The sequence below is a fragment of the Myotis brandtii genome, unplaced genomic scaffold (assembly GCF_000412655.1).
Source record: "Myotis brandtii unplaced genomic scaffold, ASM41265v1 scaffold54, whole genome shotgun sequence".
In the NCBI taxonomy this organism is placed as follows: domain Eukaryota; kingdom Metazoa; phylum Chordata; class Mammalia; order Chiroptera; family Vespertilionidae; genus Myotis; species Myotis brandtii.
This window is the reverse complement of record NW_005369989.1, coordinates 1,704,404-1,722,462: the sequence shown is the minus strand read 5'-3', so window position 1 is coordinate 1,722,462 and position 18,059 is coordinate 1,704,404. Positions and strand designations below refer to the sequence as shown.

At 39.1% G+C, this 18,059-nt stretch overlaps 1 protein-coding gene across 5 annotated transcripts in view; it reads right to left on the bottom strand.

The window, feature by feature from the left end:
• RBMS3 (RNA binding motif, single stranded interacting protein 3) overlaps positions 1 to 18,059 on the bottom strand; it is a 965,283-nt gene that overhangs the window by 720,705 nt on the left and 226,519 nt on the right. For 4 of the 5 annotated variants that reach the window (XM_005878038.2, XM_014549230.1, XM_014549231.1 and 1 more), the window contains exon 1: positions 14,558 to 14,727. In XM_005878038.2, the coding sequence (XP_005878100.1) occupies positions 14,558 to 14,683 (126 nt within the window). In that variant the 5' untranslated portion in view covers positions 14,684 to 14,727. Of the gene's footprint in view, positions 1 to 14,557; positions 14,732 to 18,059 lie in introns of those variants that run through there. The other variant, XM_014549237.1, reaches the window with a different exon arrangement.

The window sequence follows — 18,059 nt, the reverse complement described above, 5'->3', positions numbered from 1 at the left end:
TCATAAAGAGAATATGAAGGACTCATAAAAACCTAAATGAATTGTGTCATAAATGTTAACTGCCGCTGATAGCAGAGTTGAACACCACTCCACGGCAATGCTGCTACAGGGTAAATCTCTGCTATGAGATCTGAGAGTAAAAGCAAAGCCAATGTCAAGTCCAAATGCATACCAATAAATATGTATGCCCCCCCAACGGATGATACATTTTTATTCACGTCTGTCAGTAAAAATCTTTGCCAACAAAAGTTATATGTATTTAATAAGATAGAGCTCCCTATCCTGAAAAGACTGCTTCAGAAAATATTCCTGCATTTCACTCATTAAATCCAAAAGTGACCATTATTAGCCTTTAACCTTTTATCTTCCATAATGAGCCAGATGTCCAACTATGGGGCCATGAGAAGTCCATCACTCTCACCCTTAGGGTTTGATAACAAATACATTTGGGAGACTTAACAAATTCATCATCACAATTTAAGAAGTAGAAAGTTGTACGTCAGGTCTTTATTATTAGATACGCAAACGATCGATCAAGGTAAACAGTTGGTTAAACTTTTAGAAAATGTTTTATAGGAGTCGACTTGTTGAGTCAGGTGCCATCATTATTTCTCATCCTTTTCTGCAGATGCCTTTAAGAACTTTAATTACTTGTGCTTCATATGAACTCAAAGAATTCTAGTAATTGCTATCATCGGAGTGTTCGCCTCTGCCAGATAAGCACAGGCATCCAGGCCATTCAGACTTGGTGAATTGGTCCACAATCCCCATCCTGAATGGCTGCCAAGCGGACTGGCATTGGAGCCACTCAGATGTGATCGTTAAGCTTTAGAGTGGTAATCCTTTTTCATGTGCCATTGCAGAATTGGGGAAAGGCAAGTACAGATGCTTTAATTTTTGAGAAATAATTTACAAATATATGAAGGTACAAGTCATATATGCAAATACTTGTATCTCTATCACCCAGCTTCAAAAATAGAACATTGCCAGGAGAGTTGAGGTACCCATGCACCCTCATAAATACTCCTTTGTATTCTGATTTTTGTAATTTCCTTGTGTTTTATTTGTGCTTTTATTCCATTCTGTCATTAACATAAAATATTTTCACTTAAAGCTTATAACAGGGATGAAAATGCCAAATATCTAACACCTGCGCAAAGAACTTTTGCAGTAATAAATTAATAAGCACTTTGTTTTGCTTAATTTATATCTGTGGGCTTAAAAATATTTAACATGTAACGGGTCAGACAAGATAACATTGCTAAATATGTTTGAAAAATCTCTTCTTATTTTACAACATCAAAACTAAAAGATCTCAGGCAGCAAATGCAGACAAATCAATTTGTTTTTAGCATGGTTAGGTTTGTGATTTTTAGAGGTTAAGTCCAAATAGCCACAAAAAATACCAATTTGCAGGTGATGTGAATATAATTCATTTGCTTTTATGATGAAATTACAATGCAGTGGAAGGGCAAACATCACTCCGGTTACACTGCTTTATATTATCATTCTACTTTTAGTCAGGGAAGGAGCCAAGTTCTTACAAGATTATAAATGGCTGGTTAAATGAAAAGATGGTTGGCCTCTCCAGTGATGAGAGAAATGCAAATTAAAACAATAGCTTACCATTTTCACCCATTCACAAAAGTGTAATGGACTGAGAGTATTCAACATAGGCAAGCCAGTGGTCAGGCAGCCCCTCCTGGCCCTAGGAAGGAGTTGCATTAAAGGGGAATGTGGAAGCATCAAAGGTATTGTAAGGTTCTGTTTCTGAAGGGCTTACAGGTTCTGTTGGGTTTAGAGGTTCCGTTGACTTTAGGGGATCACATTTTATTATATTGTTGTTGTGATTATTTCTCTGTTGTTCGTTTTTAAACACACACCTAGGTTTGACGAGCTATTAAAGAAGAAAGAGCATGCACAACCCAAAAGTATCTGAAAGATAAATAGCTATCTTCGTGGCTAGGGAAGGAGGAGGGTGGAGTTTTCACTTTCACTGTAACATGGAATCAAAAGAGTTTGAATGTTTCTCCCAAGAGAACCTGTGCTAATTTTGTAATTGCAAAGACCCAGCCTTAATGGGTCTTCATAGAAGAACAATTAGGGAACAGCTCCAATGAGCTGAGCTGATACGCTGATGCCATCCAAGTTCACTGCCTGTGATTACTGAAAAGCTGGGCCTTAAGAGACTGCAGCGAAAGTCCCTTCATAAAAGCGATTGATAGCATTTATCTTCCCTAAAAGGGTGAGGGGGCTAATCAGAAGCATTGTTGTTTTTAAGCTTAATTTCTTTTTCTTTTCCAAAGGGATTCACTACCATGGAAGCATAAAGTCTCAGCTAACAATTTATGTTTAGGAGGCTTCATTCACAAAAAGAACAGATAGCAGGCGTATCGGTAACTTAAGTCAGCCCTAGCCTTTAGGACAGTGCGGGTCAGAAACCAAAACCTTTCCATCTTATGGGCCTGTTTGTAACAATGATGCCAATTTCCTTATCATCCTTAAATTCTTCCCATGTACCAGAGTCCTTATTATTAGGAGAGTTGAACCTCACCCCAGTGGTCATAATCAAACTGTGCAAGACACCACGCTATCAACTAAAGTCTTTGAAAATAGTTTATGTTTATAAGGTAATATTTTAGTGATAATTTTTAAATGTACTATTTTATGTGATGCTCTAGTGCAGTGGTCAGCAAACTGCGGCTCGCGAGCCACACGCGGCTCTTTGGCCCCTTGAGTGTGGCTCTTCCAAAGAGCCACATGTGGCTTGCGAGCCGCAGTTTGCCTGCCGACCACTGCTCTAGTGCATGCAATCAATCATAATGTTATTTTTTAAAAATTATCAAGGAAGGGGATGTTTTAAAAAAATCACACCTACAAAACGGAGAGCTGTTGGAGTTAGGTGTAAGCAGCATGAAATCCTGCCTGGAATTCCAACAGTGTCTTACGAAATCCAAGTAGTCAGAGGAGGTATGGACCAAGCCTTGAGGGATGGCTGACTCCATTCCCCAGAACATCTGTTTTGGATGCTCAGAATTCAGCAGCACCAAGACCTTCAGTTTGAGATGGGGTACGGGATTATTAGAAGAAAGGAACAGCCAAGGGAGAGTGATTCTCATAGCTGGGAAATGAGCAAAGGGTATAAAAGGCACCAGGTGAAACCTTAGCTTTTCAAATCACATGGGGGAAAAAATAAAGATCAGGAGGAAGAAGCAGAATAAGAATCTCAATTTTTCCTGAAAACACTGCCTTTGGGGAGAAAAACCACATGGGGAAAAAAAGATTTTGGGTCTCACTAGAAATCACCAACTCTGGGCAAAGTTATAATGCCTTCCTGGTCTTGGTCTACTAAAGCACGATGTTCAATAGCAAATTAAGAGGAAAGGTTGACATTTCCAGGCACATACTGATGCTCAATTTTTCCTGAAAACACTGCCTTTGGGGAGAAAACCACATGGGGGGAAAAAGATTTGGGGTCTCACTAGAAATCACCAACTCTGGGCAAAGTTCTAATGCCTTCCTGCTCTTGGTCTACTAAAGCATGATGTTCAATAGCGAATTAAGGGGAAAGGTTGACATTTCCAGGCACATACTGATACAAGTCTTCATGTGCCTGAAGAGTTCTCAATAATTCAAATGCTGATTCCCAGGGTCTTAAAGAGAATGCCATCCAAATAATGCAATCCGGGAGTCTGTAAGCCTTCTCTCACAAGCCAAATTGAAATTGATTTTTTTTCCTATTGGAGTATAAAGTCTATCCATTAAGTGATTTATAAGAGGTAAGCCTTTGTTAACAGCTTTGCATATATTATCTCATTAAATTCTCACAATGACCTCAGGAAGTAGCTTATAATTTTCCCATTTTATAAAGAAGGAAGTGGGCTCTGACAGGTTCAATACTTTTGCCCTAGGTCATCCATCTTCCAAGTGATACAGCTGGGATAAGGACCCAAGTCAGTCTGGTCCCAGAGTCCAAATGCTCAGTCCTTACAAGTCTGCAGCATTGTCAACCTACAGGTGTCAAGCTTCTACATTTAGTATTTAAGAACCACTGGTTTAGCCCTAACCGGTTTGGCTCAGTGGATAGAGCGTCAGCCTGTGGACTCAAGGGTCCCAGGTTCGATTCCGGCCAAGGACATGTACCTTGGTTGTGGGCATATCCCCAGTAGGGAGTGTGCAGGAGGCAGCTGATTGATGTTTCTCTCTCATTGATGTTTCTAACTCTCTATCCCTCTCCCTTCCTCTCTGTAAAAAATCAATAAAATACATTTAAAAAAAAGAACCACTGGTTTAAAGCCTTATTACCAGCCAGCTGGTGAATCTCAGTGGTTGAGTGTTGACCCATGAACCAAGAGGTCACTGGTTTGTTTCATGGTCAGGGCACATGCCCAGATTGTGGGCTTGATCTTCAGTGGGGGCATGTAGGAGACAGCCAATTGATGTTCCTCTATCATTGATGTTTCTATCCCTCTCCCTTCCCCTCTCTCTAAAATCAATAAAAACATATTTTTAAAAAATAATAAAATATTGCTATCATTATCTACTATAGCTCTGTTTCCTCAGATCTCTTGTATACCAGCTTTTAAGCAACTTGTAAATATGGACACTTTATATTATCCTCCATTCCCTTCCTCTTCTACCCTATTCTCCTATCATAGAGCCTACCCACCACAATGTCCAACTTACAAGATGTATTAAATGTTTGCTGAATGAAGATATGCCCTTGTTCAAAGTTTAAGAGAGTTGAGGGATCATGCCTGGGACTCAGCTACTCTGGGTAGTCTATAAGAGTACTAGACAACCAAAAAAGTATAGTTAAGAAGCAAGAACACTTTAGAGAAACAAGCCTTAGTCCCTGAAACATTATGCAAATAAAGGAGAGAATTCTCGGACAGTAAGACCAAGAGTATTTATTCTCCTTGAGCCATGTACAAATGAGGGACAAACCAGCCACACAGGGAAGTAGAAGCATCACAGCCGATTCCATCTTGGTTTTATAATACTGTAGTAAAAACAGGAATTGGCATTTAGTGTGTGATTTGTAAAACTGTGTTCCAAGGAGACTTACTCCTCTAGGGAGATGCCTCAAGGCATGCTGGGGGAAGCAAAATAACACAGGTCTGCATTCCTATGGCAGACACTGTTGGTTGTTTTCCCAACAGGCATTCCCCTTTTTCTATCCTAAGAGAACCCCGAATTTCAATATGACTCGCCCCAGGGAATAACTGATTGTTTGTTTAAACCAGTGCTTTGCAAATGTGCATGTGCATACACATAAACAAGGGATCTTGATAAAATGCAGACTCATAGTTAGTATGTCTAGACTGAACTATTTCTAACAAGCTCCCGGGTGATGCTGATATCATTAGTCCACAGATCACATTTTAAGTCCTAGGTTCTAAACCAATGATTCTCAAATATGATTGCACAGAAGAATCACATGGGTGGCTCCTGCTTTCATTGGTTAAGCTTGGGATCAGTTATATATAAAAGAAAAAGATTCAAGGTGATTTAAATGTGCATGGTTTACAGTAATATTGGAAGTTCTATATTCTTTTGCCTCTTATTAAAGTTGGCTAGGGAAATCAGTTCTGGTCAATGAGATATAAGTGGAAGTCTACCAAAGGAATTCTGGGGAACATTCTCTTCCTTGATAAAACTGTAGTGCAAATGAAAGTCCCTGCTCTCTTCCTTTTTAAGAACTATTAATAGGTAAATGAAATGTTTGGGGTTTTGGGCTTCATCTTGTGCTATGTAAGGGAAGGTGACATCACAACACGATGAGAGAATGGTGAGAGGAAACACAGAAAGAGCCTCTCTCTTTGGCGATACTAATGAACTGCTACATCAACCCTAGAAATATCTACTGTTTCAGTTACTGTTGCCGAGTAACAAGCTATCCCAGGTTTAGTGACTTAAAACCACAGTGTTTTTATCATGCTCACAGTTCTGAGGGTCAGAAATTTAGACAAGACACAGTGGGCATGATTTGTCTCTGCCCTCTCCAGTCTGGGGCTGTAGATGCAAAGATTCAAATACCTGGAAGTGGCTCAAACAGCTAGAGAATGAAGTCATCTGATGGTATCTTCACTCACATATCAGACATGTGGGCTGAGAAGACAAAAGCTGGGCTCAGATGAGGTTGACCAGACAGCACCTACGCATGGCCTCTCCATGTGGCTTGAGTTTCTTCACAGAATGGTGACTTGTTCAGAAAGAAAGTGTCCTGAGAGAGAGCATTCAGAAACCCAGCTTTTCAAGAGAGTTTCTGACCTTGACCTGGAAATCACACAGTATCACTTGGGCACATTCTATCGTCACAAAGGCTAGTCTAATTTAAGAAGAGGGCATTTAGAGACCACATCTTGGTGGGAGAACAGCAATGTCCCACTGCAGAAAAGCATGTGAGATGGGTACTATTACTGCAGCCATATTGGCAAACATAAATGCCTACCTCTATTCCAGACTTTTTATTAAGACAATTCCTACACCTCCATGTTTTTGAAGCCACTGTCAGTTAGATATTCGGTTTCTGTAGCAAAAGAATCCTAACCAATAGAGCTCCTTACTCCAACTTCAATGACTATAAGCATTTTGTCACATGCTTTGTATATTTAGTCTAGTAGGAGATCTGTGGGTGACAGGGGAGTGATAGCATTAGACATGATGCAATATGAAAGAGATAGGGATGTGTAATGTCTTGGCCTTTTGAGAAGCTGGGCAAGGTCTGGGGCAACCAGAGTCCTGAGCAATGAGCAGCCTCCATGAGGTATAAAAAAAAGTTTAGGAAAAATTACCATTGAGCCGTAGTCTTCAAACTCTGTTCACATGTTCTTTGAAGAGCTTTGAAAAATTATAGACACCCTTTCTCATTTTTAAGCTACCTAAAATTTTCATTATGAGTTTAATGAGTTGCTACACTACTATTTTCACACACACACACACACACACACACACACACACACACACACACACAGCAGCTGGGAAAGACTGGAAGCCCCATTGGTTTATGGTGCCCGATTAATCATGCTATGAAGCTTTTCTTTGTTGGTGTCTCCCTGGAGAGGTTTTTACACCCTGAGGCAATAGACCAAAGTAAAATTTATAAGCAAGGAATACGCTTTCTCTTGGAAAGGACTGTGGTAGAGAGACCCTATAATATATCTTCCAAACTTGAACATTTTTGAGAGTAAAAGGGGACACTATTAATAAGTGCTCTAGGAAATAAACATAAAGCATAGAAATGGAGATATATGGTGACTTTAGCTACTGGAATACTAGTAAGTTATCAGACTAATCCGTTTATAAAAGAAAATTCATGGAAGCTGAAGATCTGGTTATTACTTCATTTTCAGTACTCTTTGAAAAGTTTTCAATAGCCCCTAGGAGTTTGTGCAGACCTGTAATTAAGCTAATCTTTAGCCATACCAGTTGTTTAAAGTATTAAAACATTTTCACACATGTTACTATACAGAATAACAGTAGTTGGGATAACCATTAAAATAATCAATAATCTAAATGCCATCATTTGTGCTTCATTTCAGAAACCACAAATAAGCAAAATGTGACTCTAAGACATCTTTGTGGAGTGGGCATTGGAGCACAGAGCTAGGGATCTGTTACAGAGGACTTGCTCTTTATTTTCAAAGTTAGTGGGTAGCCTTGAAGCATAAAAGTCCTTATTTAGGAGAAAGGAGAGGTGCAACCTATCCCAACCCCTTCTATAAACCTCCAAAATTATGCTTTTCCATGCCCATGGGGAGGAGTAGGGTCTGGGTTCAGGAAGCAGTTAGTAAATTACTGGGTCCCATGGATATAGACAGTTGCCATGGACACAGACAGCACATGCCTTCATTGTGAGACAATGTCCCCTCTGATAGCTTTGTGAGCCCTTGCTTTATATGACAACTTAACTCCCGATGGAAGGCAGCTGTCCCTGTGCTTTGTAAACATGTTTCTAGAGAGGGACTCTCCTGAAAATCTGTTCAGGGACTAAAAGAGACAGTCCCTCTGCAGGCACTGTCTCCCCTCTTTCCCTTGCAGATGTATTGCTACCTGGCTGGGTATCTCAGTTGGTTAGAGTGTTATCCCGATACTCCAAGATGTGGGTGTGATTCTCAGTCAGGGCACATACAAGAATCAACCAATGAATGCATAAACAAGTGGAACAACAAATCACTATTTCTTTTTCTTCTCTCTCTCTAAAAATCAATCAATGGGGAGAGAGAGAGAGAGAGAGAGAGAGAGAGAGAGAGAGAGGGAGAGAGAGAGAGAGAGAGAGAGAGAGAGAATCTAGCACCAGGCTGCTTACTCTCCCTCCCTACCTGCCTACTCTTCTCTTGAAGGAGAGATAGGGCCTTAGCAAAAGCCTCCACTACCTCTAGGCAGCATCAACCTCTGCGCATACTCCCATTACATTTTATATTCTTTATCTCTTCTCTTCTCTTTTTATTGTATTATTATTATTTTTAAAATCTCTTTTCTTTAACCATTTCGAGTTTGTCTTCAGTATGCACTGGGCTCTACCTGGTCACTGCCTGTGGTTGGCACAAGCTGTCTCCCAACGAGCATCCGTGGGGCACAGAGGCATATTGTGCTTCCTCACCAGAGAAAGAGCAAATAATACACAGAGTCCTGGCCCCAGCAGTGAGGATCAGATAATCCCCATTTACTGTTCATCCTTCCCCACTTCCCCTCTCCCTCTGTCCATCTCTCTAGGGTCACTTAAATGATAACATCATTCAGGTCTGAGAAGAAAAAGGCACACGTGAGAAGATGCAGGGAGAGCAGAGCTATTTGGAAGTCCAATGAGCCCCATTCTTTTAGGATTAACTCGATCCCCAGTCACTGAATGACTATCAATTCATAGGAAGTTGTGGAAATTTGATGTAGTTCCCCATGTCAAGTCATGAAGCTAGCAAGGTTATCATTTAGCTGCTGATGAAAGTATAAAATGAAAGACCAAAACCAGTGCACTAGTCAATATAGTATTTCAGAAATTATTAGAGAATGATTTCGTGAGTGAAATGTGTTATAAAAAAATGTGATTAGGTAAGAAATTTACATGATATTAACTTCCTTAAACAATAAAAAGTATGCTATATTTAATATTTGACTTATATTATCATTTATATTACTGTAGTACTTGAATATTACTTTTTGCCATTTCATACCCCAAGTTGAAGAGGCTGCCTAGACATGGTTTCTTCATTTACTAGAGCATTTGATTAAATATGAGGAGAGTTTGAATAACTTTGTCTTTACTTTTTAAAGGTATGTATTGGAATGATTATCAAGGTTATTTCATTTCAGAAGTAGAAAAAATCGTGTTTCAGAAAAATCAAACTAATATTAGTGAATTTCAATAATTTTCAATTGCCATAGAGCAGTGATTTTCAACCTGTGTGCTGCAAGAATTTTTAAAACATCTAATACCTATTTAGCCAGGGGCAGTGACCTCTTTTCCCTAAGACTGTCAAATTAAAAAATGACAACAGTCAACACAACAATAGCCAGCTGGTGTAAATGAATCAAAAGTATACCTATTTTTTGTCAGATCGGCAAAAAATATATTTCTGTGTGTGCTACAGAATTTTAGTAATTAATTTACATGTGCCGTTAGATGAGAAATCACTGCTGTAGGATATCCATTTCAGTTTTCTATCACTCAAAAAAACCCTCTCACTTTATCTCCCTCATTAAGAGGTTCCATCAGTTTCACAAAGCCCTAAATAATGACCTAATGGCTCAAAGGTTAGCCACTGAGTCACTGGATATTATGGTTGTTGTAGGCTGAACAACAGTCCTCCCAGATGTCCACGACCTAATCTCCGGATCCTGTGCAAGTTGGTTTAAATGGCCAAAGGAACTTTGCAGATCTCATCCACTTTAGGATATTCAGGTTGGGAGGTTATCCCGGCTTATTTGGGTGGGCCTTTAAATGTAATCACCTGTCTTTATAAAAGAGAAACAGAGAGAAGTTTGACCACAGACTTAGAAGACAGTGTGAAGATGGAGGAGAAATGGATTTGGAGATGAAAGAAGGGCCCAGGAGTGAAGGCTTGCAAAGAAGGTAGCTCTAGAAGCTGGAAAAAGCAAGGAACAGATTCTCCCCCAGAGGCTCTTGATGGAGTGTGGCCCTGCCAACACCTCGATTTCCGATTCTAACCTCCAATACAGAAAGAGAAACAAATAAATGTGTGTTGTTTTAAGCCCCCGAGCTTGTGGGAATTCGTTACAGCAGCCACAGGAAACTAATACATTGTTGTACAACAGGGCTCTGAGAAATCCTTACTTGGTCAGTGAGAGGCATTACTGTGTGCTGAGATTTCTATAGGCTACCAATTTCAAGTTCACTAACCAGACATTCATGGGGTATCTGGATTCCTCAGTAGCAGGGGAATGGAAGCAAAAGGAAGCCGCTTGTGTCACATGTACTGACTACACAAACTTCACATTGGCTGCCACCCTTATAACCCCAGGAAATTAAAGAGCTGGAAATCTTCAATCAAACTAGTAACTTAGAGAAAAGGGCCAGAATCTCACCAGGCTGTGAGACCATTTATAGTTTCATTAGAGGCTACTAAATTATATGACTCAAGAAAATCACTGGCAATCTATTCAGACAGGAATTCCGTTTCTGTGGTTTTAACCACAAAACCTCTGTGGATCTTACACTGCATGACAACTATGGAATCTGCTCTCACATTTTGGAGCCCCAAATATTTCTCTAGTAATTGGCTTGCCATATAGATCCAACTAATAATTATGAGGTAATCACCCTTTTGAGATGTTGTCATCTTAACCCAGCTCTCAAGGTTCCCCTCTACTGAACTTCTGGCCTATTTTCAGATAATATCATTCCTTTTACAAGGTGGTAGGAAACTTAAATGAGCACTGATCTTGGAGTCAAGTTTATTGCCATCTGATCAGGCATGGGAGGAAAATCTGAAAGAAATGTTTAAATGTTGAAATAATGGAAGAATGTCAAGTAGGCTTCAAATTGATCCTTAGAGTATCCTTGAAATCAAAAGTATAACACCCATGACTATTTCTTATAGATTTTCCCCATTGTTTCCTTCTACTTTCACACTTGACTCAATTCACTCTCAGTGGTGTGACAAAAGGAAGTAACAGCTTTTAGATTTTAAATTATAAAAATTGGCTAGACATCCTGTAATTATTCCAGTGGTTTTCAAGACAGGATAGGATCTATTATTCATTCCTATCCCCAGACCTAAAGCAAGTATCTTATAAATACAAGTACTTCTCTAAGGAGTAACCTGCACATTTGAATGAAATGATTACAAAGAGTTCTACCTGGGGTGCAATCATTGTCCTCAATATGTAGATAACAACACAGGGACTCAGTGATAAGGAGCAATACAATGGTTTTCAAGACAGGATAGGATCTATTATTCATTCCTATCCCCAGACCTAAAGCAAGTATCTTATAAATACAAGTACTTCTCTAAGGAGTAACCTGCACATTTGAATGAAATGATTACAAAGAGTTCTACCTGGGGTACAATCATTGTCCTCAACATGTAGATAACAACACAGGGACTCAGTGGTAAGGAGCAATACAATACAACTAGAGGCCCAATGCATGAAATTCGTGCAAGAGTAGGCCTTCCTTACCCAAACCTGCCAGCACCGGCTTCCCTCTGGCACCTGGGACCTAGGCTTCCCTCTGGCCACCAGCAGGCATCCAGGACCCCAGTTTCACAGCCCCGGCCTCATCCGAAAGGTCATCTGATCTAATTAGCATATTATGCTTCTATTATTATAGATGGATACCAATACTGGTTGGAGACAAAAAACCATTTGAATCTCAGGCCGCATTACTGGCTATAATATTGGGCAAGATACTTAATTTGTCTGAGCTTCATTTTACTAATCTTTAAAATGATGACAATAACAGTAACTACCTCCTAGGGCTATGGTGAATATGTATCTATATTTGACCCTTCAACAACTTAGGGATTAGGGACCTCAACCTCCTACTCAGTTGAAAATCTACATACAACTTCAGTTGGCCCTCCACATCATGGAGTCCCAACCCAAGATAGAAAATGCACATAACGTTGTTTAGAACAGAGCTTGGAAAATGTGTTCCATAAATATCAGCTACTTTTAGATGACCTTGAGGCCAGTAAGAATATGAACTGAAACATTTCAATAAATTATATTTGTCATGACTAGCTTGACAAATAATGACTGAAGAAAAAGGTCAGGAACATTTTAGTAATGGAACTAGTTACCACAGAAAATTTTGTTCAAAGTATATGCAACTAGCTTCTTTATTATGATGAAAAAAAGATGCATATATTTTGAACATCAAACATACTAAGGGATATACAAGAAGAAATCTTTTTCTTACTACAGAACTTCAGTCTATTATATGCAGATATGCACACATACATGCATGTGTGTGTATGTGCATGTAATACTCTCCTAACTTGATTCCTTAACTTCCTTCTTGTTCCTCTACCAGAAATTCAAGAAGCCAGAGTGAGTCCTAAAAGAATTTAATTATGTCCTATAATTTCCTTCCGTAAAACCTTCCAATGGTTTCCCACCATACTTAAATAAAATACAAACTCCTTATTCCAGATTATAAAGTGCTACAGACTCTGGCCTCTGCCTTTCCTTTTGACTGTATCTCCCTGTTCTTTCTCAGCTAAGCTCCAGGCACACTGGCTTTCTCTCTGTGTGATGAACATTCAGGCTCATCCCTGCCTCTGGTCCTTCTCACTGTTTCCTCTTCTTGGAATGTTCTTCCTCCTGAACTCTGCATGTTATTTCTCTTTTTCAATCAGATAAAACCTGGCCTCCTAAGTGAGGACTTGGATGATCATACAACTTCAATAGTCACCCAGTCAATCTATCGTTTCAACCAGTTTTGCATAGCATTTAACACAGTGATGGCGAACCTATGACACGTGTGTCAGAGGTGACACGCGAACTCATTTTTTTGGTTGATTTTTCTTTGTTAAATGGCATTTAAATATATAAAATAAATATCAAAAATATAAATCTTTGTTTTACTGTGGTTGCAAATATCAAAAAATTTCTATATGTGACACGGCACCAGAGTTAAGTTAGGGTTTTTCAAAATGCTGACACGCCGAGCTCAAAAGGTTCGCCATCACTGATTTAACATGACTGCATACTTTTCTGGTATGCTTGTTCCTTTTTATTTATTCATATGTTTACTTATATAATTACCAGCTTTTCCCCCCCTAGAATAGAAGCTCCATGAGAGTAAAACTTGGTTTTGTTCACTCCTGTGCCTCTTCCACCAAGAAAAATGCTGGAATATAAAAATGTCCAAAAATGCTTAATAAATTATTGTTGTTGAAAGAATGGATGATTTTATTTAGGTTCTTTTTCCAAGTAGTTTCAAAAGGTTACTAACACCGTCCTTGTGCATACATCCTTGTACATGTCCAATTAGATGCCAAAAGTTTAATTATTGAGTCAAAGGTATGCGCAATTTAAATTTTGACAGTCATTTCCAAATCACCTTTTAACAGAATTGTGCCAATTTACATTTTGAGTGGATTCCTTGAGTCTTCTTTTAAGTGTTTTTATGACATGATATTGGAAACACATTTCCTCAATTTAGAACCTTGGAACACTTTATAATCCCATAACCTTGGAATGCAAACAGAATCGCCAAAGTGCAGAAGTCCACGGGGGCCTGGTAAATGGCTGAAGAACCCATGTCTACAGTTAATGACAGTGGGAGGGGGTACTATGACAAGCATACATGACTTACTTTCAAAGGTCTCTCATTACCCAGGAGTCTTGTGTTTGGATTTTTCACAGTAAACATAGGTCTTCATAATCAACATTCATTATGATTTTTTCAAGTATGCAAGTGCAATTTATAATTTAAAAAAAATCTTAGTAATCTTACTGGGACGCCAAAAAAGATGAAGGCAGAAACAAGTAGCCTATTCTAAAAGGTTCTCAAATTCCATGCATTTATTTCTCCCACCAAAGGTTAATTTCTCTTGTCCTTTGAGTCATTTATGCCAACAACCCCAGAGTTCTGGGTGGCAGGAACTGGAGAATACTCCACTGATGAATTTACATGTATATATGTTAATACATGTTTAACTACAGCAACAAAGTCATTGATGAATTTGGGGACATACAGGCTCCATGGACTACTTTATTCTATTTTGAAAGGCATCCATTCTCAGTGAAAAAGCAACGACTAAATTCTTATGAAACAGCCCAGAGGACAACAGAAAATAAAACCAGAGACATACATACTTTCAGCCTCCACACCATCATTCTGAAAATTCTGTCCATGTATTTCACCTCAAGATAACTTTAAATGAAACATCAATTTTTAGCACAGATCATCCAAACATATGTCATGTAAACAAATAAGACACTCTCCATTGCTTACCTCTGTTACTCAAGAGCAGCATAATCTTGCCTTGGAAAAGTTGCCCAATTAATAGAGAGATACCAATTCTGGATTCAAAATGTACCTAAATATAGCATCCACTTTTCTAAATACTGAAAACAGGGTACTTACAGCAGGGTGTCCAGTACAGTAGGTGTAGCTGGCATGGGACTGGTAGTGCAAGCTCGCTCTTGGAAAGGAGTATGTACTCCAGGATGGTTGGCTGCTGTTCCACTGGGAGCTGAAGCCAGGGCTCATGGTCAGTCTTGACTTACTCGTTTGATAGGCTCTCACTGTGGAGCTGGACTATCAAGAAAAAAGAAATGCAATGTAAAGACAGCTCTGCATAGAACCCAGGTCAGACACACACACACACACACACACACACACACACACACACACACACACACACACACACAGAGCAGCAGCACACATTCTCTTGTATGATCATGGCATAGAACTCAGCTGGTTAAAGGAAATGGCTGATCTCTTAAGAGGAGACATGACATGTTGTTCAGACTAGGATAAAAGTGTTTTCTCACTATTAGAATTTGGACTGGATCACAAAGCACAGTTGATCTTATTGAAAAGAGTATTTTTCTGGTTGTAACATGCAACTTCATCCTTCAGAAGTGAGGTATGTTTTAGTGGTGATAGCAACAGTGATATAGCTTTCAAAAATATATTTTTATTGATCTAAGAGAGAAAGGGAGAGGGAGATAGAAACATCAATGATGAGAATCATTGACAGGCTGCCTCCTGCACATCCCCCACTGAGGACTGAGCCCACAACCCAGGCATATGCCCTGACTGGGAATCAAAACATGACCTCCTGATTCATAGGTCAATGCTCAACTATGGAGCCATGCCGGCTGGGTGGCAGTGATATTTTAAGTTACATAAATTTCCTTTCACCACAGTGTTCACCTTAGAAGTTCACCATCTGCCTCATCAGACAAAGATCAGGTTATGATGGTTGGATTGAGGCACAGGTTGGTTCCTGACACTAAATGGTCTTCAAGTTCCATGAGTCTATTGCTGTCCTCAGAGAGAGAGGAGCAGAAATCTGGACATACTCCAACATGTCGCCCTTTCACTACCAGAAGACAGCAAAATGATGAAGGATCTGAAATTGTCATTTACCCCCAACTGACCCTACCATGTAATTAAAAAGAGAGGAATAGGGAAAAATAAATCAGTTTTCCAAATGTTAAATATATTTTCTTGTTCATTATTGTATATAGAGTGGAATGAACTCAAAACAAAACCCACTTGTATCTTCTGTCCATTTTTCCCCCTCAGATGTCATGGCACATAAGGCATATAATAGTTTCTTTTCAGAGAACACTTTCTATCATCAAATTGCAATAGCTACTTACCCATGTAGCACAGTAACTTTCACAATAAATTCTATTTATAAATGTATGGACACATGCCAACTCAATCACTGGGGAAATGTGCTAATCTCATTGCCATTATATTCAGGAAACCCAGTGGGGAAGAAACTTTTATCCGAGATTGTATTCCCCATTGGGCTAGATTCTGATACCATTAGATACTTTGAGAAACAACTTTTATGAAGACAGATTTGGGTATCTTGGGGTAACCAAAAGAAGTAAGGGCCTCAGCAATTCAAAGGCACCAGGCAGGGCAATTTCTCTCATAATATCCTCAAAATATTTGGAAAGGGAAAAGAAAATTTAAATCAGTAATTTACTCTTAAACTACTTAAAAGATTTAACCCCAAAACCGGAGAACACAGCTTTGTTAAGGTAAACACATTTATTTGGTATCTATCACTACTCTCATCCCCATCATCACACAAATTGTGTGTGCTCAATGGGATGTACAGGTACAGCAAAACAAATGTACATACTACTGCATACCTGCCTAAGACAAACCTGTGCTGAAGAAGCTATAGTGGACTTTTATAACACTAAGATATCTGTGCTTGGTTCTAAGTATGGAAGCTCAGTATTTGTATTTAAAAAAAACACCCTATTATTTGTGTTTGTATACACAGTCACTTCAAAGACTAAATAAGTCCACCCCACAAAACTACTTTTGGCCCCCAAAGTGTCTTGGTTTCTGCTCTGCATCTGTGGTCACTTATCACTCTCTCTTGCTCAGTTGATTCTATAGGTAGCTCCTTTCAAGACTAGACATGGTTAGATTCTTTATTTTTAAATTGGCCCAGGGACCTTACATTTCTTGGGAAAGCAGGCAGTATATGCATAAGTTGGTAAATACCCTCATCCTTAGTTTATGTTCCCAAATAGCTTCAGTCTCTCCTCAATGATTTTATTCATGGTGGTCTTCTTCATGCAAATTCTTTTTTCTCCCTTTTTTGTCCACAAAGCTCATGTTCAAGTTACATCTCTTACTCGATCTCATTCCTGTTGCCTCTAGCTTATGCTGACCCTTGCCTTTCTGCTATCACAGTGCAGCTTAAACACTTTAGCATGTGATTGTGTTGTTTTGCTTTCTTCCCTACCTATGTAAATTTCAGCTCTGCCACCAGGCTGAGAGTCTAATGAGAGTCATCATCCTCCCTGACCTTTGAAGGCATTAACAGTGTTTATCCCCCAATATTCTATCATCTTTCCCTTTTTACCCCATGACCCTTCTGACTGGGCATTCTTCTCCCACCTACTTACTTATCTCTTTTTGTCCTCCCTACATGGGGTCTTTTGCCAGGGCTTAATCCTCAGTTCTGTGTTCTTCACTCTTTTCACTTTCTTCCTTTGTGATCTTATTCAGGACCAAAGCTTTAAGTATTACCTCAAAGAAGATGGCTCTCAGATGTACTTTAACAAACTCTCTCTTAAATACCAGTCCCAAATCTTAAAATATCTGCTGGATATGGATGTATAACTGCCAATCGTCAAAAGGGGAACCAAAGTTTAAATTCTGTGTATAAAATTAAACTCATTAATTGCTTCACTCTAAAATTTCATTCCACCTTAATTTCTTTATTTATGGTATTTCTGACAATATTTTGAAAACAAGTGCCTAGAAGCTTTAGAATTACTTGGACTCATTTATCTGGTCAACTTTCCATTATCAGTGTCACCAAATTCTATTGAACCTTTTCAATAGTTCTTGAATTGATGCTATCTTTTCCATTCTCATTACCACTATCCATTTTTAGGATTTTATCATTTGTATCAGTCATTAAAACTACTTTCTACCTGCCTGGCCAACGTGGCTCAGCAGTTGAGCATCAACCTAGGAACCAAGAGGTCACCAGTTCCATTCCTGGTCAGGGCACATGCCCAGTTTGGGGGCTCAGTCCCCAGTTGGGGGTTTGCAGGAGGCAGCCAAATGATGATGTTTCTCTCTCATTGATGCTTCCCTCTAGCCTCTCCCTTCCTCTCTCTCTAAATATCAATAAAAAATATATTTTAAAAAACCTACTTTCTATCTTAAGCTTTGATTGACTCTCCACAACTACACTACCTTAGTTTTTCCAGAAAGCCGATTTTATTGTGCTACTCCCTGCTGAAGAATGTTCAGTGTCTCCCCACTACCTATGAGGAAAAGTCCAAACATCCTAGTCTTTCATTTGAATCTTTTTAATGTGATCCTAACATACATTGTAAGGCTTATTTTTGGTTCCTTCCCATATAATCTC